General features: G+C 42.9%; 1 protein-coding gene across 2 annotated transcripts in view; it reads left to right on the top strand.

The window, feature by feature from the left end:
* Positions 1-25,416, top strand: part of LOC106603639 (zinc finger and BTB domain-containing protein 16-A) — a 157,180-nt gene extending 131,764 nt beyond the window's left edge. The window contains exons 5-7 of one of the 2 annotated variants that reach the window (XM_014197535.2): positions 6,966-7,136; positions 16,820-16,987; positions 20,200-25,416. In XM_014197535.2, coding sequence (XP_014053010.2) covers positions 6,966-7,136; positions 16,820-16,987; positions 20,200-20,429 — 569 coding nt within the window. In that variant the 3' untranslated portion in view covers positions 20,430-25,416. Of the gene's footprint in view, positions 1-6,965; positions 7,137-16,816; positions 16,988-20,199 lie in introns of both variants that reach the window. The other variant, XM_014197534.2, reaches the window with a different exon arrangement.
* The last annotated feature ends 670 nt before the right edge of the window (positions 25,417-26,086 follow it).

The following is a 26,086-nucleotide window of genomic DNA, read 5'->3' as shown; positions in this document are numbered from 1 at the left end:
GCCTTACAATATATTACAAATCTAAACATATAGCCCAACGTTTGTAGAACTAAAGTTACATTAAAAACTCTAAATTAAGCATATAGGAGCACCTATTTCTGAGTTAACCGCTCAACACAGAATAGCCGCATGTGCACACTCCCTCAAATCGTTTGGAGAAAATATTTATATTTTATTCAGCTTTGTTCAATTGTTTTCTTCATACTATAAAATAATATAAAATAATGCCACGGAATTATAAGCAAATCTTGTCTGCTAAATGAACTAGTGTAGCCCACAGCCATATGCCATAGCCACATCAGGACCTAACATAAGGACAACTCAGAGGATGCTATTAACTTCTTCTGAAATAGACAACTTTTTCTACATATCATGCTTCTTTAGACCTGTCTTTAATAAATAATGGATTTATTATGAAGGTGTATGCTATATTTCATGGATTTATTATACTTTTTTGGAAGCCAGGAGATGCTAAATGTGTTTGTTAATTAACGGTCAATTACCGTGAGACTGACAGTTATTTGCTTGACAATCACTGGCTGCCTACATTTTGTGACCGCCACAGCCCTACCTGTGGCCAATTCAATTGTTTGGACATGATTTAGGAAGAAGCACACCTGTCTATGTAAGGTCCCACAGTTTACAGTGCATGTCAGAGCAGAATCCATACCATTAAGTCCAAGGAACTGTCTGCAGATCTCTGAGATTGTGCAGCATATAGCTGGGGATGGGTATAAAACAATTTCTAGAATGTTTAAAGTTTCTAAGAGCACACTGGTTTCTATCATTGGGAAATGGAACAAGTATAGAACTACCCAGACTGCCTAGTGATGGCCGTCCAACCAAACTGAGCAACCGGGCAAGAAGACCTTGGTCAGGAAGATGACAAAGAACCCAATGACCACTTTGACAGAACTACGGAGTTCCTTAACTGAGATGGGAGAACTGAGATGGGAGAACCTACCAGAAGGACAACAGTCTCCACAGCACTTCACCAATCTGGGCTTCATGGGAGAGTGGCCACGGAAGCCACTCCTAAGAAAAAGGCACATGACGGCACACCTGGAGTTTACAAAAATGCACGTGAAAGACTCTGAGGTCATAAGGCAAAAGATTCTGTGGTCTGATTAACCAAAAACTCATTGGCCTGAATGCAAAGAGCTATGTCTGGAGAAAACCAGGCACAGCTCATCACCCATCTAACACCATCCCTACCGTGAAGCATGGTGGTGGCAGCATCTTGCTATGCGGATGCTTTTCAGAGGCAGGAACTGGAGACTGGTAAGGATAGATGGAACAATGAATGGAGCCAAATACAGGAACATTTGAGTGGAAATGACCTTAGACTGGGGCAAAGATTTACGTTCCAACAGGACAATGACCCCAAGCATACAGCCAAAGCAATGCTGTAATGGCTTCAGAACAATAATGTGAAAGTCCTTGAGTGTGCCAGCCAAAGCCCAGACTTGAATCCCATTGAAAATCTGCATAAAGACTTGAAAATTGCTGTACACCGCCACTCCCCATCTAACTTAATCTGCAAGGAAGAATGGGAGAAAATCCCCAAATCCAGATGTGAAAAGCTGATACAGACATACCCAAGACGACTCAATGCTGTAATCGCCACGAAAGGTGCTTCTACAAAGTATTGACTTTAGGTGTGAACTTATGTAAATGAGATATTTCTGTATTTCATTTTCAATACATTTGCTAAAATGTCGAAAAGCATGTTTTCACTTTGTCATTATTGGGTATTGTATGACGAAATCAATTTAGAATTCAGGCTTTAACACAATGTAGAATAAGTCAATGGGTATGAATACTTTCCCTCCACACTGCAGCCCAGGGTCTGGTGGGGTCTGGGTCTTGGCAGTCCTCTGGCAGCATTGTCCCCCTCAGCGAGTCCCTGCCGGCACCCATTGTCCCCTCTGCCCAGCGGGGGCTGTCAAGAGCCCCCTTTACGCCTCCTCTCTGGGTGCACACCTTTGCACCCTCGCGCTACCCCACCCCCACCTTTCCCTCCACAGCTGCCCCCTCTGACCTCTCACCCTCCCCCATGCTGTCAGGCCCAACCTCTCTCACAACACACACTCTTCTCTTCCAGCCTGCCCGTACCACACTACCCACTTCATGTACTTATTTACCCATGAATTCCTCATTCATCAAAGGGAATGATTAATGTGACACATTTTTTACCAGCCACACCAATTGCTGTTGTTGTGCATCTTAATTTTTTTACCCATATTGTTTCACCAACAGCAAAGTATTAGTCAAGAGGCAGACATTTTGTTGTTCTCCATGCAGGAGCCTTGTAAATGCTGGAACATATTGATGAGTGAGACCAGGGTGTAAAAGACAGGGATGTGGATCCTTAACCCCAATCTAATGCTGATTTAATGCCTATATTCAGGTTCCTAGAGCTCTCTGCTTCATTAACCCTGTGGTGTTTAGTACCCTAACACGCCCATGGACAGGACAGCAGTTCTCAACCATTTAGGTGTGGCACCAACAGGAAACACGAGGACTGCCTCACCATTGTAGATACATAGGCTAAAAATGCCTAGTGCTCATGTCCTTTCACACAAAGGAAAGTGGTGAAAGCAGACGGTCGAAGCCAAGACTTTCTGTGAGTTCAGCTTGTTTTTTTTAATTGATTCATGAAGGCAGGGACACTTGACAATCAGCAGAGGACCTTAAGTCCACAGCACGTCATACATACACTCGGCTGGTTACATTTTAGTACCTTCTCATGCACTAGGCACCAGGGGAAGCAACCTGAGTGATGAAAGGACGTCTGACAATCCCCATAGCTCCAGGCCATTAGAAGTAGTAATGGTGATGGCAGCTGTGGTGTTATTGTGATTATTCAAACTCGGTGTAATATAATGGTCACACCGATGGTTTTTGACTAGATAAGTGTGTACCCAGGTTTGTGCAGCCTCATTTAATATGCAGTGAAACGTGTCAGCGAAAGACCCTCATCATATTAGGCTCATATCTCCCTCTTTGTTTGGGTTAAATGAAACAGAAAGGTTGACATAAATGCAACCTTGTGTGTGTGCTCTCATGCTCTTGCTATCTCTTTCCCTCTCTCTCTCCTTCTCCCCCCAGACACACGCACACACACACACTCAGTCATCCACTCATACACACAGTTAGTCACTGTTATATATACACACACACCATCGTACGATACATTGTTCAGTCCCTACACAAACCCTGTATATTTTCATCCACACAAAATAAACCACTAGCCGACCCCCCTCGCAGGGCTTTGTGGCTGTACTGAAAAATCTATTCACATAATTCCCATAATTGAACTGTGAATGATACAGTGGCTCATTTGAAAAGCAACCGGTGAAGAGAACCCAGCTACAGACAGATGGTTGAGTTGGAAGACAGAGCAGCAGGAGAGAGAGCTGCTGCCATCATCCTTGCGGAGCTGAATGAGGAGAAAGAAGCTAATTGACTTCAGTCCTCGCTCACACCTACTGTATGACTCATGCGTTGTCATGTTCTAACAGCCAGCTAGACACACCGTAGTAAAATTGCTAATAGCAATACTGTAATTTTATTGCAAAGCAACAAATAAGAAAAATGTTATCTCTGAAGGTGGTGTTGGTAGAGTTCATAGAATGCATGGGGAATAAACTCAAGGGCACTTTCTACTTCACTTCCTCTCCTCAAACAGAAGAAAGGCCATGGCAGACAGACAGCGTCTAGCCCCGTGCCCCACCACCACTACCAGCATGTACACCTGTAGCTTTTCCCTCCTCTGTTTGTACCTCTCACAGACGTGTCACCGGCTCTCTGGGAGTTTGCCTATCCATTAAGGGCCCCGTCTGGCTTCGCTTAAATAACTGCTGCCGCCACTCCAGGGCCATTAAGTAACCACCGCCGCCCGCCCAGCATCCAGACGAGAGCAGAGCCCCCTCCCCAATGTACTGTGGCCTGGCTGTTAGAAAGATTTCCAAAACACCAGAGCAGGAGTGAGACTAAGCCCCCCCCCCCCCCCGTTCCTCTCTTCCTCCTCCACCACCACCTCTTTTCAGGTGTCACTTTGGGCCGACTCAATTTTACACTGTAATAGACCACCCAGGTCAGCTACTTTTCTCCTCTGCTTCCACCTTCCTTTTTTATCACTGCACCTCCATTCATTTGTCAGCCCTTCACCTTGCCGCCCCCCCAAGACTGGACCGGCCGCATCACTTTGGAGCACTTAATTCCAGTTAACGCTAATCAGCGCTACAGCACTTTCCCAACACACAGGAGGCCCAGGAGAAAGACACTGTCTGTTCACCTCTGTGTGTACCCCTTTCTCTCACTCTCTCCCTCTTTCGCTTTATATATCTCTCTTCGTAATGTCTCTGTGTCCTCCTATGTCCTTCTTCCTCCTTCAAAGCAGAAAAGAGTATCTGGTATTATTTAGTTGTCATGGGTTCAAATACTGTATTGAATTGCAAAGCGCTCAAAACATGACATACAGACTCTGAAAGCTTGTATGTTTTGAAAAGGAAAGAGCTTTTTTATTACTTTGACTAGTCCAGCATATACTGTACTTCATATTGATTAATTGTACTCTTCTCTTTTGCTCTTAACAAAGAGACAACAACCCTCATATTTTCTCTGACCCCAAGATTGCAGCTGACATCTTGTTTGCACAACAGCATGGTAAACACGGTTCTTCTCAGAAAGACAGCTGCACTATTATGTCCATTTGTGTGAATGTATATATTGCAGGATGTATACTATTGTGGTGCTGGAGGGTGCAGGCAAAGAACTGAATACATGTTACTGTACCACACTAGTGTGTGTGTGTGTCTGTGTGTGAAGGTATATCAGAGGTTAAAGGGCAATCTGTCTGCAAGAGCAGTGCCATTAGGATTAATGCACACACACTTACACACTCATACATGCTGCACACAGTCATGTATGTGCATACACTCTCTCCTACACAGCCCTCCTGTGTGCCATTCACTTAACAGCATTAAACAGGTCTGGGTTTTACGGCCATATTAGTGTTATTATTGTGTGGGGGGAATGCAATTACTAGTAGTTGTACATTGAAATGGGAGAAGTGGGTTCAGACCTGGGTTGAAGTAATATTCCAAAAATGTCAAATACTTTGAGCGTTTGCTTAAACCTGCTAGGTTGGGTGGTTGTACTTTTGGGACGTTTTATTGGTTCCATTGCAACAGGTAAGCTCAATCGAGCACAGCTAAAGTATTTGAAATTATTTTTAATAGTAGTTAAACCCAGATCTGGTGGGGTTAAATTAGTGTTTCCTTCCCCCATGTCCAGACCTCACCTCATCCCAAACCCAGGTCAAAGGCCTGCTAAGATCTTACATTCCTGCAGTTTTCCTCTCCCCCTTTCTCCCTCCCTCTCTCTTTCTCAATTTCTATCTCTCTCCCTTCTCACTATCTCCCACCTCTCTCATTCCCTCAGTTGCCCTGTTTCTGTTTGTCTCCAAAACTACTCAAACCATATTCATTTCTCAACTGGACATGAATTGTTTGTGTGATAGCCCTGAGGTAGTGGGCAGGCTCTGACCACTGTGCTGTCTCCAGAGCACCCTGTGTTGTTACATTAGAGCGAGAGGGAGAGAGGAAGGCCTGTCAGTCAAGCCACCTTAAGTGCCTCAAGTCCTGGAGGGATTCCAGTGAAAATCGGCCCCAATCAATGGCCCCCTTTTCATTGATAAAAGAAGAGGGAGAAGAAGATGTTGTGGGGGAGAAAAAAAGCAAAAGAAAGAGGGCTAGAGTCAGCCAGAAGGGAGTCTTGTCAGTATTTATTTGCACAGAAGCACCGTTACAGCCTCACTGTCAGATGATTTAAGGACAGGCCCCGTTTTGTCTCATCTTGTTGTTGTTTTTTTTTACCTTTCTCTCCCTCTACCCCATCGCTCTCTTCACCACTCACATGGTTGCTTGAATTTTCCTCTCACTATCTTTTCCTCATCTCTGTCTCCTCTTCTCTTCCCCTCCCTCTCTCTCTCTCTCTCTCTCTCTCTCCCTCCCTTTTCCCCCTCTCCCTTTCATTCTCTCCTGGGTGTGGATGGGAGACAGTGATTGATCCAGGGGGAGGGCTGTCTCTGGGCCTCCCTCTCGTGCATTTATGAACATGAGTCCACTGCTCCTCATAGATTTTTAAATTAGTGGCAGCTTTGCCCCAAAGATGTGTTATTGACTGATGAAATAGAAGCTGAGCTCTAAACACTCACTCTTTCCCCAGAGTTTTCCCCAGTCTGGTAATTGAAAAGTGTGTGTGTGCGTGCGTGTGCGCGTGTGCGCACTGTATTCCTGTGTGTGACTGTATCTCTGCTGGAGAAAAATGAACACTACTTGTTGGGCTCAAGACTCAATTGAAATATAAAGCACATCTTTATACCTTTTCATGTGCTTAAAAAATTTCTTTAGAAAACCTATCCTCAGTGTCCTCTATGAAGGCCTTAGCCATATTAAAGTGTCCTGTACCAAGCATGAGATACAGGGCCATTGCACATCCCATTGTGTTGACGGTTCCCTGTATGCTAAAACAGTGCTTAGCCTGCCTGTTATACTGCTCACATCGTTTGTCATTGCTCTCAACTTGGTGCTGACCTCTTGTGGTAAGGAATCACAGTTGCAACGTTCAAGCCTGTGTGCTTTTCCCAGTGGTGTTTTACAATGATAGACACCTCGTTTGGTTTAGGATACGTATTTCTTTATAAAAGAACTAACAGATCTCAAGAAATGTACATCATTGTACAATGAACAAGAATGTTGAATATCCATAGAACAGAGATGAAATGGTCTTTATTCAGGAGTATGGCCAGGAATTATGTGTCATTTCACTACATGACTGACAACATGTTATGTTTGGTCAGACTTATTCTCAACATTATCTCCTACTCAATTGAAGATACAAACCAGACTAAATGAGAAAAGAAAACTCACCTTGTCCTCCCTCTCTCTCTCCATTAGGCTCGGACATGGCCATCTTCTGCCTGCTGTGTGGGAAGCGCTTCCAGGCGCAGCCGGCACTGCAGCAGCACATGGAGGTCCACGCCGGTGTGCGCAGCTACATCTGCAGCGAGTGCAACCGCACCTTCCCCAGCCACACGGCACTCAAACGTCACCTTCGCTCGCACACAGGTCAGTGGCAGTGGCGACGCATACTGTCTAGTAGCAGCTACAAAGTATGTGGACACCCCTTCAAATGAGTTTATTCTGCTTTTTCAGCCACACCCATTGCTGACAGGTGTATACAATCGAGCAAACAGCCATGCAATCGCCATAGACAAACATTGTCAGTAGAATGGCCTTACTGAAGAGCTCAGTGACTTTCAACGTCGCACCTTCATAGGATCCCACCTTTCCAACAAGATAGTTTGCTAGAGCTGCCCCGGTCAACTGTAAGTGCTGTTATTGTGAAGTGGAAACATCTATGGGGCAACAACGGCTCAGCCGCAAAGTGGAAAGACTTCCCAGAAGAGTGGAGGCTGTTATAGCAGCAAAGGGGGGACCAACTCCATATTAATGTCCATGAATTTTGAATGAAATGTTTGACAAGCAGGTGCCCACATTCTGTCAACTCCCCCTCTATCCTAGAGCACTAGGACACACTCCTTTAGGCTACTCATGTTCTCTCACACTAACCAGTCAACTCAAACTCCTCTGACTACCCTACTAACAAATGACGTTGTCACAACGTTGCAGATAGATTGTGAGAAGGTTGGTCATCACATCAGGCAATTTGTGAGGTAATAATTACACTTATGCTGTGGCAACATAATTTTGCAATGATGTGGCAACATGTGAAAGCTACACATAGACCTGCTAAAGACTGGCAGGGAAAAGGTTGTCAACACAGTCTGCTTAGGTCAGCAGCTGTAAAGGAATCCATATTTCTTATGATGGCGTGATGGATTGTTCTGTTGACAGACATGGGTGACAGTATATTTGACAAGTGGCGATGTCTCAGTAGTCAAGCATCAGTTTAGACTAGAGCCCTGCAGGGCAACAACACGTGTCTCACCACATTATGCTCATGGCTTTGGCTTCTGAACATGGTTGCCTATTATCTAACTCACTACAATGGTTCTTCCTAGAAGGAATCGTGTAATCCCGACTCAAAAACAGTTATTGTTTTTTATTTAAATGTTTTATTTAACCTTTTATTTAACTAGGCAAGTCAGTTAAGAATACATTCTTATTTATAATAACGGCCTACCGGGAACAGTGGGTTAACTACCTTGTTCAGAGGCAGAACAACAGATTTTTACCTTGTCAGCTCTGGGATTCGATCCAGCAACCTTTCGGTTACTGGCCTAATGCTCTAATCACTAGGCTACCTGCCGCCCTAGTCTACTATTTGCATGGCTGGTTGAATAAACAGAGATCTGGTCATTTGCTGAATAAATTCATGCCATGATCAAACGGAGCTGCTACTGTATATACCTCCAGGCTGGCTCGTTGGTGAGTAAAAGCCATGTTAATACTGTCAGTTGTGAGAAGGACGAGGCTGGAGAGAGAAATAGCCTGGCGGATGAGGGGATTTAGGGAAAAGCCCCTGTTACCGTGACAGAATATAAGAACATGGAAATGAATCCCATTTCGGTTGCAAAGGATGGACGCTCTCATCTTCCCTTTTTTTCCTCTCTATCCTCCGCCGTCTGTCTGCGACCTTAAATAACAGTCTCTCTGTCAGAGCTGATCTAGCTCACTGGCTCACTGATAAATATTTGAAATGAAGGTGGAGCGATGAGCGCAGCCAGCTTATTTACAAGCCGAGTTGCAGCGATTTAGTGCGAGTGACAAGGTGAGGCGGTCCTGTATACTGTACCTCCGCGTCTGCTTCTCTGTTTTCGTGCCAATCCTCGGGAGAGGACCAATGACGTATACAGTGCATTAGGAAAGTATTCAGAGCCCATTACTTTTTCCACATTTTGTTACTTTACTGCCTTATTCTAAAATGAATTAAATAGTTGTATTCCCTCATCAATCTACACAAAATACCCCATAATGACAAAGCAAAAACAGGTTTTGAGAAATGTTTGCTAATTTATTAAATATAAAACACTTAAATATCACAATTACATAAGTATTCAGACCCTATACTCAGTACTTTGTTGAAGCACTTTTGGCAGCGATTACAGCCTCGAGTCTTTTTGGGTATGACACTACAAGCTTGGCACACCTGTATTTGGGGGGTTTCTCCTTCTCTGCAGATCCTCTCAAGCTCGGTCAGGTTGGATGGGGAGTGTCGCTGCACAGCTACTTTCAGGTCTCTCCAGAGAGATGTTCAATGGGGTTCAAGTCCGGGCTCTGGCTGGGCCACTCAAGGACATTCTGAGACTTGTCCTGAATCCACTCCAGTGTTGTCTGGGTTGTTGTCCTGTTGGAAAGTGAACCTTCACCCCAGTCTGAGGTCCTGAGCGCTCTGGAGCAGGTTTTCATCAAGGATCTCTCTGTACTTTGCTCCGGTCATATTTCCTTCAATCCTGACTAGTCTCCCAGTCTCTGCCTCTGAAAAACATCCCCACAGCATGATGCTGCCACCACCATGCTTCACCGTAGGGATGGTGCCAGGTTTCCTCCAGACGTGACGCTTGGCATTCAGGCCAAAGAGTTCAATCTTGGCTTCATCAGACCAGAGAATCTTGTTAATCATGGTCAAAGTCCTTTAGGTGCCTTCGGGCAAACTCGAAGCTGGCTGTCATGTGCCTTTAACTGTGGAGTGGCTTCCGTCTGGCCATTCTACCATAAAGGCCTGATTGGTGGAGTGCTGCAGAGAAGGTTCTCCCATCTCCACAGAGGAACTCTGTAGCTCTGTCAGTGACTATCGGGTTCTTGGTCACCTCTCTGACCAAGGCTCTTCTCCCCTGATTGATCAGTTTGCTCTTGGTGGTTCCAAAATTCTTCCTTTTAAGAATGATGGAGGCCGCTATGTTCTTGGGGACCTTCAATGCTGCAGATATATTTTGGTACCCTTCCTCAGATCGGTGCCTCGAAACAATCCTGTCTCGGAGCTCTATGGACAGTTCCTTCATGGCTTAGTTTTTGCTCTGACATGCACAGTTAACTGTGGGACCTTATATAGACAGGTGTGTGCCTTTCCAAATCATTTCCAATCAATTGAATTTACCACGCCAAGTTGTAGAAACATCTCAAGGATGATCAATGGAAACAGGATGTACCTGAGCTCAATTTCGAGTCTCATAGCAAAGGGTCTGAATACTTATGTAAATAAGGTATTTCTGTTTTTAATTTTGAATACATTAGCAAAAAATTCTAAACCTGTTTTTGCTTTGTCATCATGGGGTATTGTGTGTAGATTAATGAGGGGAAAAGGATATTGAGTCAATGTTATAATAAGGCTGTAATGTAACAAATGTGGAAAACATTTTTTTGCTATGTATTGGCCAATGAGAGGCTTTGAAGCCACTGTCGCCCATAGCAGTCCTCCATAGGAATGAATGGATTTCTACAGTATTTAAATTAAATATTTAAAGGACAGAATTTAACTATTGCTTTCTTGTAGTGGGGACAGTAACATTAGTACTCTCTAAAATGTATACTTTTAAGGAATTAAAAATATATATTTTTAATTATGTTTGGTTCACATAACTTTTAAAAGTATGCATTAAGGTGTCTGTAATAAAATAAACATGGAGAATACAAACGTAGACATTAATAAATGCGTTTCTATAGCTTCCAAAATATGTTTTACAATGGTGGTGGAGTGCCAAGATGGAGGCGTGGTGGTTTAAAAACAGCGCCCCCTGTCAGTCATCTAGTGTATATATAAACCATTGACGGGGACACGAGGACGGTTTTTACTCCCTGAAATGTCATCCCCAACCCCAATCTCGGCATGAGCAGCAAGACGAGGCAGCAGCACCGTGCTGTTTTGATCCTGATCCTCCGTATGTGTGTATTAAATTGCAATGAGCCAGTCACAAGCACCCTTGTAATATGATGTGGTGCCTTTGTCAAGGGATAAAAAAATCGGCAAGTCGCCATGGCGCCTAAAATAATCCCAAATTTCAAGAAAGGGGAAATAACCGGCAAATCTTACATGTATTTGCCGTTTTAATGCTTCTGTGTGTACTAGGGGAAAGAGATCTGATGTAAAAACACGCAGTAGCAGGTTATGTTGAGAGCAAAAGTCAAGCAGTCCTGTCTTCATCTCAGTTAGAGACATCATCGCCCTCTTCCAACAAGTCCATCATCATCTCTTAAACTGTGCCTTCAGAAAGTATTCATACCCTTTGACTTACTCCACATTTTGTTGTTACAGCCTGAATTCAAATGCCTGAATCTCACCCATCTACACACAATACCCTATAATGACAAAGTGCAAACATGTTTTTAGAAATGTTTGCACATTTATTGAAAATTAAATACAGAAATATCTAAATTCCTGTGTCGCTTTGGCTGTATGCTTGGGGTCATTGTCCTGTAACTCTTCTACCAAGTCTTAGGTTGTTTGCACTCTGAAGCAGATTCTAATCATTGATTTGCCTGTATTTGGCTCCATTCATTGTTCCCTCTATCCTTACTAGTCTCCCAGTCCCTGCCGCTGAAAACCATCCCCATAGCATGATGCTGCCACCACCATGCTTCACGGTAGGGATGGTGTTAGATGGGTGGTGAGCTGTTCCTGGTTTTCTCCAGACAAAGCTCTTTGCATTCAGGCCCAATAGTAAAATGTTTGGCTCATCAGACCACATCATTTTTTGCATGCCTTTTTGTAAACTGCAGGCGTGCTGTCGTGTGCCTTTTTCTCAGGAGTGGCTTCTGTCTGGCCACTCTCCCATAAAGTCCAGATTGGGGAAAAACTGTAGATTGTTGTCCTTCTGGCAGGTTGTCCCATTTCAGCCAAGGAACTCTGTCGTTCTGTTAGACTGGTCATTGGGTTCTTGGTCATCTCCCTGACCAAGGTCCTTCTTTCCCGGTTGCTCAGTTTGGTCGGACGGCCAGCTCTAGGCAGATTCTGGATAATTCCATATTTCTTCCATTAACCAATAATGGAGACCACTGTGTTCTTGGAAAATTTCAACTCTCTCAAAATAGTTTTATACCCATCCCCAGCTATATGCTGCATAATCTCGGCGATCTACAGATAGTTCCTTGGACTTCATGGTATAGTTTCTGTGGGACCTTATGTATACAGGCGTGTTTCTTTCTAAATCATGTCCAAATAATTGAATTGGCCACAGGTGAACATCACAGGTGGACATTATAGTGACATCTCAAGGATGACAAAAGGAAATTGGATGAACCTAAATTCAATTTGGAGTGTCATAGCAAAGGAGTGTGAATACTTACAGTACCAGTCAAAAGTTTGGACACACATACTCATTCCAGGGTTTTTCTTTATTTTTACTATTTTCTACATTGTAGAATAATAGTGAAGACTTCAAAACTATGAAATAACACATATGGAATCTTGTAGTAACCAAAAAGTATTAAACAAATCAAAATATAGTTGACATTCTTCAAAGTAGCCACCCTTTTCCTTGATGTCATCTTTGCATACTCTTGGCGTTCTCTCAACCAGCTTCATGAGGTAGTCACCTGGAATGCATTTCAATTAAGAGGTGTGCCTTGTTGAAAGTTAATTTGTGGAATTTTTGAGCCAATCAGTTGTGTTGTGACAAGGTAGGGGTGGTATACAGAAGATAGCCCTATTTGGTAAAATACCTAGTCCATATTATGGCAAGAACAGCTCAAATAAGCAAAGAGAAACGACAGTCCATCCTTACTTTAAGACATGAAGGTCAGTCAATCTGGAATATTTCAAGAACTTTTAAGGTTTCTTTAAGTACAAGACGCAAACACCATAAAGCGCTATGATGAAACTGTTTCTCATGAGGACCACCACTGGAAAGGAAGACCCAGAGTTACCTCTGCTGCAGAGGATAAGTTCATTAGAGTTACCAGCCTCAGAAATTGCAGCCCAAATAAATGCTTCACAGAGTTCAAGTAACAGACACATCTCAACATCAACTGTTCAGAAGAGACTGCGTGAATCAGGCCATAATGTTTGAATTTCTGCAAAGAAACCTCTACTAAAAGACACCAATGCAAAGAAGAGACTTGCTTGGGCTAAGAAACACAAGTAATGATCATTAGACCAGTGGAAATCTGTCCTTTAGTCTGATGAGTCCAAATTTGAGATTTTTGGTTTCAACCGCCGTGTCTTTGTGAGACGCAGAGTAGGTGAACGGATGATCTCCGCATGTGAAGCATGAAGGAGGAGGTGTGATGGTGCTTTGCTGGTGACACTATAGGTGATTTATTTAGAATTCAAGGCACACTTAACCAGCATGGCTACCACAGCATTCTGCAGTGATACACCATCCTATCTGGTTTGCGCTTAGTGGGACTATCATTAGTTTTTCAACAGGACAATGACCCAAAACACACCTCCAGGCTGTGTAAGGGCTATTTGACCAAGAAGGAAAGTGATGGTGCTGCATCAGATGACCTGGCTTCCACAATCACCTGACCTCAACCCAATTGGGATGAGTTGGACTGCGGAGTGAAGGAAAAGCAGTCAACAAGTGCTCAGCATATGTGGGAACTCCTTCAAGACTGTTGGAAAAGCATTCCAGGTAAAGCTCGTTGAGAAAATGCCAAGTGTGCAAAGCTGTCAAGGCAAAGGGTGGCTACTTTGAAGAATCTAAAATACAAAATGTATTTTGATTTGTGTAACACATTTTTGGTTACTACATGTTATTTCATAGTTTAAATGTCTTCACTATTATTCTACAATTTAATAAAATAGTAAAAAATAAAGAAAACCCTTTGATTGAGTAGGTGTGCCCAAACATTCTGACTGGTACTGTATGTACATGAGAAATCTATGTATTTCATTGTCAATAAATTTACAAACATTTCTAAAAACATGTTTTCACTGTCATTATGGGGTATTGTGTGTAGATTCAGCCTGTAACGCAAAATGGGGAATAAGGGGTATGAAAACTTTTTGAAGGCATTGTATGTCTTCTGCCTTCAACTTCACAGCTGCAAGCGCAATAGCTGGAGCAAGTACAATATGCGCAATATCTGAAGCAAGTACAATATACACAATATACGCATGTTTGACACATCGTTCTTTCGGGAGACCGATAGCTTTGGAAATCAGCTTCACTGATATTGCCCTCTGTTTGACATTGGTTTACTATTGATGACAGAGCGGGGCAACAGATTTAATTTAGCTTATTACAGTGTATCAATCTGCCATTTATTTATTCCCTTGAGAAGAGTACGCTAACCCCACAGTCTATTTCCCTCTCACTTCTTCCTCTCTTTCTCTATTACTCTGTAATCCCCATTTTTATTCTCTGAGACATTCTATCTATCCCTCTCCCTCTTTCTTCCCCTCTCTCACTTCATCTCTGTGCCTCAAAAGAGAGGCTGCACACACACATGGGCACACTGTTGTACAATGGGGTCTCATAATGATGGCAGTCTCCTCTGTCCTCCCTCTCTCCCCACCACGCTTGCAGACGCGCGCCCTGGCCCGGGCCCTCGTTAATATTCCGTTGTTGTACAACGGTCGCTTGTGTATTTTAACTCGGAGCCCATTTGCCGTCTGCGGCGGAGTGTTTTGTGTTCGCAGCTGTGTTTGATAGCGCCAGGCTAGAGAGAGAGAGAGAGAGAGAGAGAGAAGGATAGCTAGAGGGAGAGAGAGAGTGCCCTGGCAGTGACAGAGCCCCCTGATTTACTGACGCTTATCGCATAATGAACCCGCCCTCGGTGCCCACGGGCACACGGCGTTCACACCAGTGCCTGGGGGAGAGGGGTAGACTGAAGTGGGGGGGGTGGGCGTGGGGGTTGAGGCAGCAGATACACTGTCCACACCAGCCCCCCCCAGGGGGCATGGAAACGCAGGTGGCAGTGCCCAGGGTACCCAAGGGTCCACTCCTAGTCCACTGTTCTGCCTCAGTGTGCTGGATCCTCATCTCTGCCCCCTCGCTGTCATTAGAACCCAGCAGGCACTGTGTCTGTCTGACAGACACACAGAGAAAGGGAGAGAGGAGGGAGAGCAGCAGAGCGATGCAGTGAGAGAGACAGAGATAGAAAGAGTTGTGGGGGGAGTGGAGTGAGAGAAGGAAAAGGGAAAGGAGGGAGGGGAGAGATAGTGAAAGCCTTCTGATTTACGATGCTGTATCTCCAGTGCCTGGGAGCATAATGTATTCCTGACTAAATGAAGTCCTGCCTGGCCTTTGGATTGCAGCACAATGTGATTATGGCATTCGCTTACAAATATTGACTTTTTGCATAAGGAGCAATGAAGTCCCCTCCCTGCTAATAAGAATGACATTTTATTAGTTACTAATATATATATATATATATGTATGTATGTATGTATGTATGTATGTATGTATGTATGTATGTATGTATGTATGTATGTATGTATGTATGTATGTATGTATGTATGTATGTATGTATGTATGTATGTATGTATGTATGTATGTATGTATGTGTGTGTGTGTGTGTGTGTGTGTGTGTGTGTGTACATGTGTGTGTGTACATGTGTGTGTGTACATGTGTGTGTATGTATATATGTATGTATGTATGTGTTATAATGCATTGTCTGTGTGAATTTGAAGGTAAATAACCTTCCATAGTCTGTCCACTGAGCATTAGCATGCTCTCCTCCAGATCTGTCTGATTGGGGCTCAGACTGCTCCTAATTAAAGGCAGGTGAATCTCAGCTCCATTACTATTCCTGTAGCGTCGTGTGGGCCCCACCACGCTCTGTCATGGATTGTGATCTCTGCCGTGGCTAAAACGCTAGAAAAGAGCACGTCTTACAGCGGGAGCCACTGATAACTTCATGCAGACAAATAAAGACTGTCACTTTTATAGATTTTTACCCTCCTGCTTTCTCCCTCTCTTTCTCTATATATCTCTTTTTTTCTGTCTTTTTTATCCCTGCCCTCCCCATCCACAGTATCCCCCCCCAACCAGAAAGCGTCATACACCGGGCGTCGCATCACTCCAAACAGCCACTGCGTCCAAATGTGAATAACATTTAAGGCGCGTCTCTCTCCAACGAAAATACATGCCAGAAGAAATTGACATTGTCTCTTGACAGGGGCGATGGGTGCCCGAGCATGACAGTACATAACGAGAAATGCAATTTATTCCCTGGCACGGTGCCGCTCGGACAGCCAGATAATGAAACGCGTAGGTCATTGGCGATGACTTAAACCTTTAGCGGTGGAGTGAAATGCATTAAATATTGAGAACATTACACGCCTGGCAGCGCGGCGCATCTGTACCGGGGAGTGAATGATGTATGGGCGGCTGCTAGTCAGACACAGGAAAGCAATTAGTCACCGAGTGTTGGAGAGAGCCTCCGCATATCATAATATTACTGATTATTGACATCTGAATATCCATTACACGAGTGTCCCCGGGGTGGCAAGGGTACAGTGCTCTAACTTGACCTTCAAAAAGGGAGAAATTGAGTGGACTGGAATAAGTGTTTTTACGAAATATGTTAGAATTTTGTCCCCGAAAGCTCAGTGCGATTGCGAACCTATTCTAGCCTTTGTCCCGTAATATTCATCTTCTCATTGAATTGAACACACTTGTACTTCTATAGCTTTCTTTCTGTATGAACTCAGACAAAAATAACATTTTGAAACTGTAACAAAGCTATGAGTCCAATTTGGTTGTTCCCTTTTATTTATTTTCTGTCTCTGTCTAAGTTATTACATGAAGGACTGCGACTGAATCAAACATGATCAAATATTGTAGGAGAAATATCTTTGGAATTATGTTCAACTGTCTGTGTTGTCCCCCGTGTTCAGCAGGTGACCATCCATATGAGTGCGAGTTCTGCGGGAGCTGCTTTCGTGACGAGAACACTCTGAAGGGCCACAAGCGCATCCACACCGGGGAAAAGCCCTATGAATGTAACGGCTGTGGGAAGAGGTTCAGCCTCAAGCACCAGCTGGAGACCCACTACCGCGTGCACACAGGTATGCATCGTTAGAATCACAATAGACGGGAAAATCACAGGAAATACACTACCGTTCAAAAGTTTGGGGTCACGTAGAAATGTCCTTGTTTTTGAGAGAAAGCAAATTTTTTTGTCCATTTAAAATAACATCAAATTGATCGGAAATACAGTGTAGACATTGTTAATGTTGTAAATGACTATTGTAGCTGAAAACGGCAGATTTTTTTAAAATGGAATATCTACGTAGGTGTACTGAGGCAACCATCACTCCTGTGTTCCAATGGCACATTGTGTTAGCTAATCCAAGTTTATAATTTTAAAAGGTTAATTGATCATTAGAAAACCCTTTTGCAATTATGTTAGCACAGCTGAAAACTGTTTTTCTGATTAAAGAAGTAATAAAACTGGCCTTTAGACTAGTTGAGTATCTGGAGCATCAGCAAGTCCTCAACTGGCAGCTTCATTAAATAGTACCCGCAAAACACCAGTCTCAACGTCAACAGTGAAGAGGCAACTCCGGGATGCTGGCCTTCTAGGCAGAGTTGCAAAGAAAAAGCCTTATCTCAGACTGGCCAATAAAAAGAAAAGATTAAGATTTGCAAAAGAACACAGACACTGGACAGAGGAACTCTGCCTAGAAGGCCAGCATCCCGGAGTCGCCTCTTCACTGTTGACGTTGAGACTGGTGTTTTGCGGGTACTATTTAATGAAGCTGCCAGTTGAGGACTTGTGAGGCGTCTGTTTCTCAAACTAGACACTCTAATGTACTTGTCCTCTTGCTCAGTTGTGCACCAGGGCCTCCCACACCTCTTTCTATTCTGGTTAGAGCCAGTTTGCGCTGTTCTGTGAAAGGAGTAGTACACAGTGTTGTACGAGATCTTCAATTTCTTGGCAATTTCTCACATGGAATAGCCTTCATTTCTCAGAACAAGAATAGACTGACGAGTTTCAGAAGAAAGTTATTTGTTTCTGGTCATTTTGAGCCTGTAATCAAACCCACAAATGCTGATGCTCCAGATACTCAAATAGTCTAAAGAAGGCCAGTCTTATTGCTTCTTTAGTTAGAAAAACAGTTTTCAGCTGTGCTAACATATTGCAAAAGGGTTTTCTAATGATCAATTTGCCTTTTAAAATGATAAACATGGATTAGCTAACACAACGTGCCATTGGAACACAGGAGTGATGGTTGCTGATAATGGGCCTTCTGTGCGCCTATGTAGATATTCCATTAAAAAAAACTGCCGTTTCCAGCTACAATAGTCATTTACAATATTAACAATGTCTACACTGTATTTCTGATCAATTTGATGTTATTTTAAATGGACAAAAAAAATTGCTTTTCTTTCAAAAACAAGGACATTTCTAAGTGACCCCAAACTTTTTAACGGGAGTGTATGTCAACTCCGTTAAACTGGGAAAATGTTAACTCTGGTACGCTGATAGATTGTCATTGCTATAGCACGGATACAAATGGCAGAACTGTTACACTGGGAAAATATCAGCTCTGTTACACTGGGGAAATTGTGCAAGCTTTCATGGCTTGTTCAAGAGAGTTAAAGGGTTAGTATACAATGCTAATAGTTTCTACCAGTACAGTTCCCTCTGGAGACTACATAACTCACTGGAGATCCAGCTCGGCTCCATAACAGATTGAATTCAGTGTTGTAACGCAGAAGGAGGGGAAGTGTATGACAAGTCTTCAATAGTTTTATACTGGGCGTTAAGATGGTCTGGGAGCAATGTGCGCACTTGATTTGCTCATTTTACAAAGCATACTGTACACAGACTGTTTTTATGAATGATTCCCTGGGCCAGTAAATACAGGCTTGCGGAGGAGCCACCATATTGATCCCAGGCCTTTACAGCTCCATAAATGTGTCAACCAGGTGTCAATCAGCCGCTGGCAATTGTCACTCTCATGATGGCTGAATTTACGTCCCCAGATATGAGGATGAGGGGCATGTGCTGTGAATCAGGGTGCTATGAGGGGGACACACCACCTAGTATCCCAGGTCTGCTGTTGAGCCAAGGTTTTACCTGCTTCAACCCCTCACCAACACTCCCCTGTCTCCCATTCAATAAGCCAGCTGTCAAATAAATGCCCCCCCCCTTCCCCTTTTGTGGTGCCGGGACCAGGGGCCTTAATTCGCGGTGAGCTAAAGCGCACTGGAGATAACAAGACCAAGTGACAAGCTCACAGTCAAAGGCCACTGCGCACAAAAGGGGGCCGCTTGATAAATCATCGACATTGGCAACCTTCCCCCCTCCCCGGGTCCCACCTGTCAATGGCGGATCAATACTGGTTCCCATTTGCAGTTCATTATTTCCCAGTTATCTGAGGCAACCCTGTTTAAAGGGTGGTTATTGTATACACTGCTGGCACGTAGGGCCTCGTCAGTCGACATGGCCCGTAATCATCTTCTTGGCATGGCTATTTGCGTAAACACAACCCTGACCCCCTTCCCACAGGTCAAGTTTGGCGCTTCAAAAATATAAAAATTAAAAAATAGATGCAGGGACACATCAGAGAGAGGCCTCTCTGTAACGTGGTGTGAGCGTCGGTATCATTCACGGCCCCAATCACATCCAACACCTCATTTCAAATGCCATTGGTAAAGGTCGGCATTTGCATGTCTAATTTGCGCCTGTCGGATTGAGTCCCGGGGATTATTCCTAGCCATCCCTCTAATCATTTGCACGTTTGGGGGGGCGCTGGTCCGGAATACCACATGCACTGGAATGTAGCTGCTTTGGAACAGTCGAGAATCAAATGTAATAAAATTGAAGTTGTGATTTGATGTTCCAAAATGGCATAGGTCCTATTGGTGATTTGATGTTAGACATTAAATGTGGCACATGTACATCGGTGTAACTGGATAGGTTTGGTTTGTAAAGCACATTATAGGGGTGGTTCATATAGTGCACAGCTGCGCGATATGAAATACCATTATCCATTATCACATGCACCTTTCAATTTAGCCATGGGTATTTTATAGACATTATGGTCATTGCTAATTGAGACCACTGGATATCACGCTCATTCTGCTAGCATTGACACACAAAGGGAGGAAGCTCTAGAAGAAAGTTTCTACTGTAATCTGCTACAGGTGGTTACACCTTGACAACCTTGTAAATGTAGGAACAGCTGACTGCATGGGTCATATAGAGTTCCATTCCTCAGCCTGATGTTGTTGTTGACATGTCCGTTGTTGTTGTTGTCACCCCCTCCAGGTGAGAAGCCGTTTGAGTGCAAGCTGTGCCACCAGCGATCCAGGGACTACTCGGCCATGATAAAACACCTGCGCACCCACAACGGTGCCTCGCCGTACCAATGCACCATCTGCCTGGAGTACTGCCCCAGCCTCTCAGCCATGCAGAAGCACATGAAGGGCCACAGGCCCGAAGACATCCCCCCGGACTGGAGGATAGAGAAGACCTACCTGTACCTCTGCTATGTCTGATGCCACCAGACAACAGCCGGGGGGAAGGAGGGCGGGCAGAGGAAGTGGGGAAGGAAGCGAGAGAAGGAGGAGTAGGAGGAGAACGAGGCCTGTGGCGAAGAAGTCAAGCGAGGAAATCCACGAGACGGAAGCACCGGCGATTTTCTAATGCAAAGAGAGTGAATGACAGAGGGGCACACTGAGGAAAAGGGCTGGGCAGAGGACATTACCCCTTCAAAGTCACATGTCGTTCAGTACATCCATAAACGTTTTGTTTCAAGTTGTTTTCAAATTGCCTAATGCAAAACCTGTGGGTGTACCCTCATCGATGGACCTGCATCAATGGAGTTTGTTGTCCTTAAGTCTATCTACAGACTTGAAAGATGTCACCCAAGCCACACCTGAAACTGAACTGAAATTATTCTCAAAGGCTATGTGAACCCACACATCCCCATCATTTAAACCACTGGCCATCCCTAAATGTAGTTTTGACATCCTCACCTTTTCTGGTAAGGGATTGTATCCTACTGTAACTTGGTGGGTCAATCCTCTCATTACCTGATACTACAGATCCCTTCCTGATTTGATTGGATTACACTAGACACCAAGTCATGTCCTGCTTGAGGAACATGTCACAGTTGACCCCTACTACCCATCTCGTTGTTTACCAGAGTGCTCCAAAATGGTGTCTTCAGACCTGGTGGCACAGAGCACTTAGAGCCCCTACAGTGGTGTCATTCAGATAGCCCTCGAGAATCAGAGCCTAAGGGCTGGCTCATGTGTCACATGTCAGCCAGACCTATGGCAAAATAGCACCATGTATTGTACTGCATCAACATAAGCAAAGTTTAATTGGATTGAGGCACAACACCTCTGTACCCACACAGAGGTTTGTCTTTTGTTCAGCAAGGGAGATGAACAGAGGATGATATTCCCATATCGGAAATCTCCTCGTCCCGGTGAGCTTCCAGGGTTCTGTTCGATAAGGGCTGAAAACGGCTGAGGCCACTAGTCGGGTTTCGCCGGAGCCTCTTGGGAGTCGAACCATGACTGTCACTTTTTTATTCTCCTTATCTTTGTCTCCGCATCAGTTTATCATAGCTTCATTGCACAGGTAAAGACATATTACGACAGCAGTCTCTGTTTGATGTTTCTTATATCAGATATATTTTTGAGGGGTAGCTCGCTGCGAAGCCGCTGCTCTGTTTTCTCTTAAACCATGAGTCTCTATACAGCATTAACTGGAGATGTCTCATTTCTTCCCGCTATAGATACTGGACTGATATTATTCATATAAATGTAAGCAGATTATCATCAATTACACTAAATTGTAGTACGTCGTCCGACTCATAACATTAACTATTTTCTCACATTAATAATCTCATATTCTCTATATGCCATGGTGATGGAGACCAAAATGACAAAGGCTGCTGTGGATTGAGGTCGGGAGCTGTGACGTGGAGGGGTGGCACCAGTAACACCTCCGAGGGGTGGTTGTAATGCCTTCATGATGCGACTATAAGGAGATATGGCACTTGTTATAACAGATCGTATGTACTGTTATGAGGAGTATAACCATGAATGTGATGCCAGGTGGAAAATAGTTTCATAAAATTGTAATAGTGCTATATCAATAAAATATGTCATAACCTGTTATGACAAGCATTATATCTGTTCATATGGCAGCATAATGAAGGCATTATGAGCACCACTGTCAGGTCAGTGTTAACGATATAATCACACTCAATTATTAGCAGGGGAGGGGGATCGGGGACTAAACTGATTGGAGGAGACATGGCCTGGCCAGCCCAGGTGTCGAACGGTAAGAAGACACAATAAATCAACTCTTAATATATGGTTTTGTTTCTTCGCTTTCTCTTTCCTATTATATCTCGATTTATCTCAGCACATTGTACTTGAATTACCTCGTTTGTTGTGACCTCGTGCTTGTTTTTAGTTCCCTTATGTTTTTTTGTTTCATTTTGTACATGCTCTTACTTTTTGTGAGCGTGTGTCCGAAAGCCGCACTATTGCGCGAGGGAGATGTGATAAAGCAATGTGTACGTGGAAATGAGTGCCACGGTGAAAATAGATTTTTATTGTTGTGTATTTTTGTGCATTATTGTTACCAAACTTGGTCTTTTTTTTATTAACCCTGCTTGTTGAAGAGCTGGTGGGTTTGGTCATTCTTATAAAAGCTACCTCTAAGTTGTTTTGTTTTCATTTTTGTAAAAGCACGTTATTTTGTGTGTTTGTGTTTTGCATCATTGCAACTTCATCTCATGCTTTCAAGTGTTGACTTATTGTCTTTTCATATGTGTAAGTGACATTTATATAAAGGGTAAGATTGATGGGGAAATATAAAACAAGAGTTTATTCTTATCTTACAGTCCCCCCCTGACAGGAACCTTAAGAACAGAGAAAAGATGTTGAAGCCTTAAGTATGAGGTAAGAGGGATGTACGCAGTAGAAGAAGTAATAGTACTTTTAAGAGTAAAAAAAAGCGTTAAACTTGAAAATATGTGAATAGAATTGTAGTTTTGTAATGTGAAGAAAAAAAAAAAGGTTCACCAATGCTGAACCACCAAGAACAGGTCATATATGCAGCGATGCAGTGTGCGTTGGACAATTGGGACTGCAAGTGTTAATCAAAGAAAAAAGGAAGGTTAGAAAAAAAGAGATCATCTTGGTCGACAAGTTCTCTCGAAATGAGTGTATTCCTGAACAAGAGCCAACAGAGGCAGTTTGATATATAAAAATTGTAATATTTTTGTATTCAGTGTCAGTCCCTTTCCATTTGTCGAGGGTTTCAGCAGGGCATATATTTGTATATATATTTTTTTTTAATTACCTAGTTTTTTCTCTGGTTTAGAATCTTTTGCCTTGCTCCTCTTTGGTAATGTTAAATGTGTGAATATGTTGTAGTAAGTGTTGCTTTCTGGATGTCAATGCATTGTAGGTGAAGGACTAAATCTATCGGCCATAAACGTGCATGTGGAAAAAAAGAAATTGATCATTTCAAATGGATGGTAGGGATGCTGCCATCGGTCAATTAGTACACGTCATTCACAATTTTCAATCAACTTTTATTGCCAACATTTTGTTTTTGTACTTGAAGTGATAAAAAAAAGAAGCAATGGCATGAACGTGGTCGTATTGGCCCATGATTGTCTTGCCATTGTATTATCGAACACTGTGAGCCGAGGGATTTCCCTTGTCCAATATTCATCCACTATAATAACTTCAGTCACCAAATCAGAGTGCCAGGCCAGAGAGCCTGAAACAATCTCATCAAACTTCAATAACTAGAGGGATTCAGTCTCCTATCATTGTTCTCTGAATGTTTTATACTTTTTTTGTGTGTGTGTGTGCATAAATGGAAGTGTATCTGTGGGTGCGCGTGCGTGTATTAGTGAAAAATGCACTAATTAGATCAGACACAAAATAAAAACAATGCTCTGTGCCACTTTTCTCTCAACTTGTTGAAAAAAAAATACATTGGCGTTGATATAGTTCTTCCCTCAATGTTACTCTGTTTCTGTAATATCGTTGTGCCTAAAATGGAAATTGTTCAACAAAAATGTCCAGCTATATCTGCTTTGTTTCTGTACTTTCAGAAGATAATTAATGGTGTCTCCAGCACTCTAGGGATGTCATGACGATTTGAGATGACCTGATTTCTGATTTAGAATAAAAAAGGAGCTGTTTGGAGGGCTGCATTAGCCTAAAATTGGTAGTGGGTAAACCACCTTTGATGTTTTTGTTTGTAATTGACACCCGAAAGCAATGTAACTTGTTTACGCACAAAAAGCAAGGAAGAAAAAGTGTCCCAAAAATACAGACTATGGAGCTTGAGAGTATAAGACATAAAGATGATAACATTCACGGGCCATAAAAATTGTATGCATTTTGCTTTTTCAATCTGTTCTGAAGGACTGTTGCCTGTTCATTTTGGAAATAAGTCTAAGTATGTTTTTTCGTTAATAATATTTTGCTGTCAGCAACAGGTTTGCTGAGCAGTTAATGCCCTTCCAACCTCCACTTTGGCAGCTTGCCAAACCCATAGCGTTGCCCCAGCTTAACATTACGACTTGTTTGTTATATAGTACTTGTTCTTAAGATAAGAAAAAAATTCAAAGACCAGCCGTACAAAATCATGGCATCCCTGGAGTAGGCACTCTGTGTTTCAGTGTGGTGTTCTAGAACGAGTAGCCATTTCATGCAGTGTTGCCATGCATGTGCCATTTGAGGTCCAGACTAAACTGTTTGAGTATCAAAGCACCAAGACATTGTCTTTTTATATTAGCACTGAGGACCAATTGCCCTGTCGGACCAAGCATTACAAAGCTTTTCTCTCTTTCTCTCTTTCTGGCTTGTCTGTCATTTTGTTTCATTCTTCCTTGTTGTGACAGCACAAGTGCCAGTCGAGTTGCTCTGTATTAAGAAAATAGTGTTTTTATTATTATTTGAATTGTTATCGTTTTCGTCTACCTCAGCACCTGATCTTAGCCTAATCTTAGAAGGTGCCCAATTATTATAATTTAATTTCTCTTTTTTTTTTGTAATTTGAATAAAAATGATCTAATTTGCATTAGAACTTTGCAAAGGTCCTTTGTCTTTTCCAGCGATTAGCTGTGTGTCTGTGGCCCTGCTTCCCATGTTAGTTGTGCCACGGATCCCAGCATCTCTCTGTTGATTTAGTTTTTTTTCTTTCCGTGTAGGATCAGACACATCTCTTTGTAAAATTTCAGTGTTTCTATGATGGAGTGTGAAAAAAAAATAAAAGAAATAAGAGATTTAAATGCTGCAGGTTTTATTATCCATGTTGTCACTAAGTACATTTTGTGCCTTCGATAGTGAAAGATAATATTTTTTACATCCTACTAACAGTAGATTGTTTTGTAGTGAACATTTTTTTGTATTTTTATTTATGAGTCTCAGAAAAATAACGATGTTCAGTTGTATACCTTCAATCTGCAGTTAGAAAATCAATAAAAAATGGACTCAAGTTTGTCTGCCTGTTTTCTAATGTGGTGCTTCCCTTCTCTTTCTGGGTGACCCATTCCTCATATACTCTGTGGACTCTTCAGATGCCAACACACAGTTCACTACTGTATAGATACTAAAAATGAATTACAGGTTTACACAATGTTGGAGAGCCATACTGCTGTTCTTGTTATGCAGAACTGTGTCCTTCAAAAGCAGCTCTGTAAACATGGGTAACAACCATGAAGTCACTGGGAGGACCGTTGCTGCGGCTGACAAATGAAGATGCATAGACCGCCCCCCATGAGATTCTCCCCAGCTTCCCCTCCTCTCACATCTGAAGGCAACAGCTTTTCTCATTCAACGCTTTTCTCTCTTCCACCAGTCCCACTTCTCTGTGCACAAAAAAATATGTCTTGATCGTCAACACTCTGTCATCCCTTTTTGTCAATTTCTTTAAAAGCACCGGAGGAATTGGAATGATGGTGATTTGAATAAGTCAGTCGGGCTACAGAGGGAGTATTATATTCCACTATACTAGTGATGGGGTAAAGATGTAGTACTCACTGCTCAGTTCTTAAATGCATTTAGTCACCTAATGCCAGAAAAGCCTTGCCAAGCAGAAGGTATTAAATCAAGTCAAATAAATGTAGTAATATGCCGCCGCTGCCACTTCTTTTACTAGTGTCTCT

The sequence above is a fragment of the Salmo salar genome, chromosome ssa04, assembly GCF_905237065.1.
Source record: "Salmo salar chromosome ssa04, Ssal_v3.1, whole genome shotgun sequence".
In the NCBI taxonomy this organism is placed as follows: Eukaryota; Metazoa; Chordata; class Actinopteri; order Salmoniformes; family Salmonidae; genus Salmo; species Salmo salar.
Note: the sequence above shows the minus strand (reverse complement) of the source record. Positions and strands in the feature narration are given on the sequence as shown.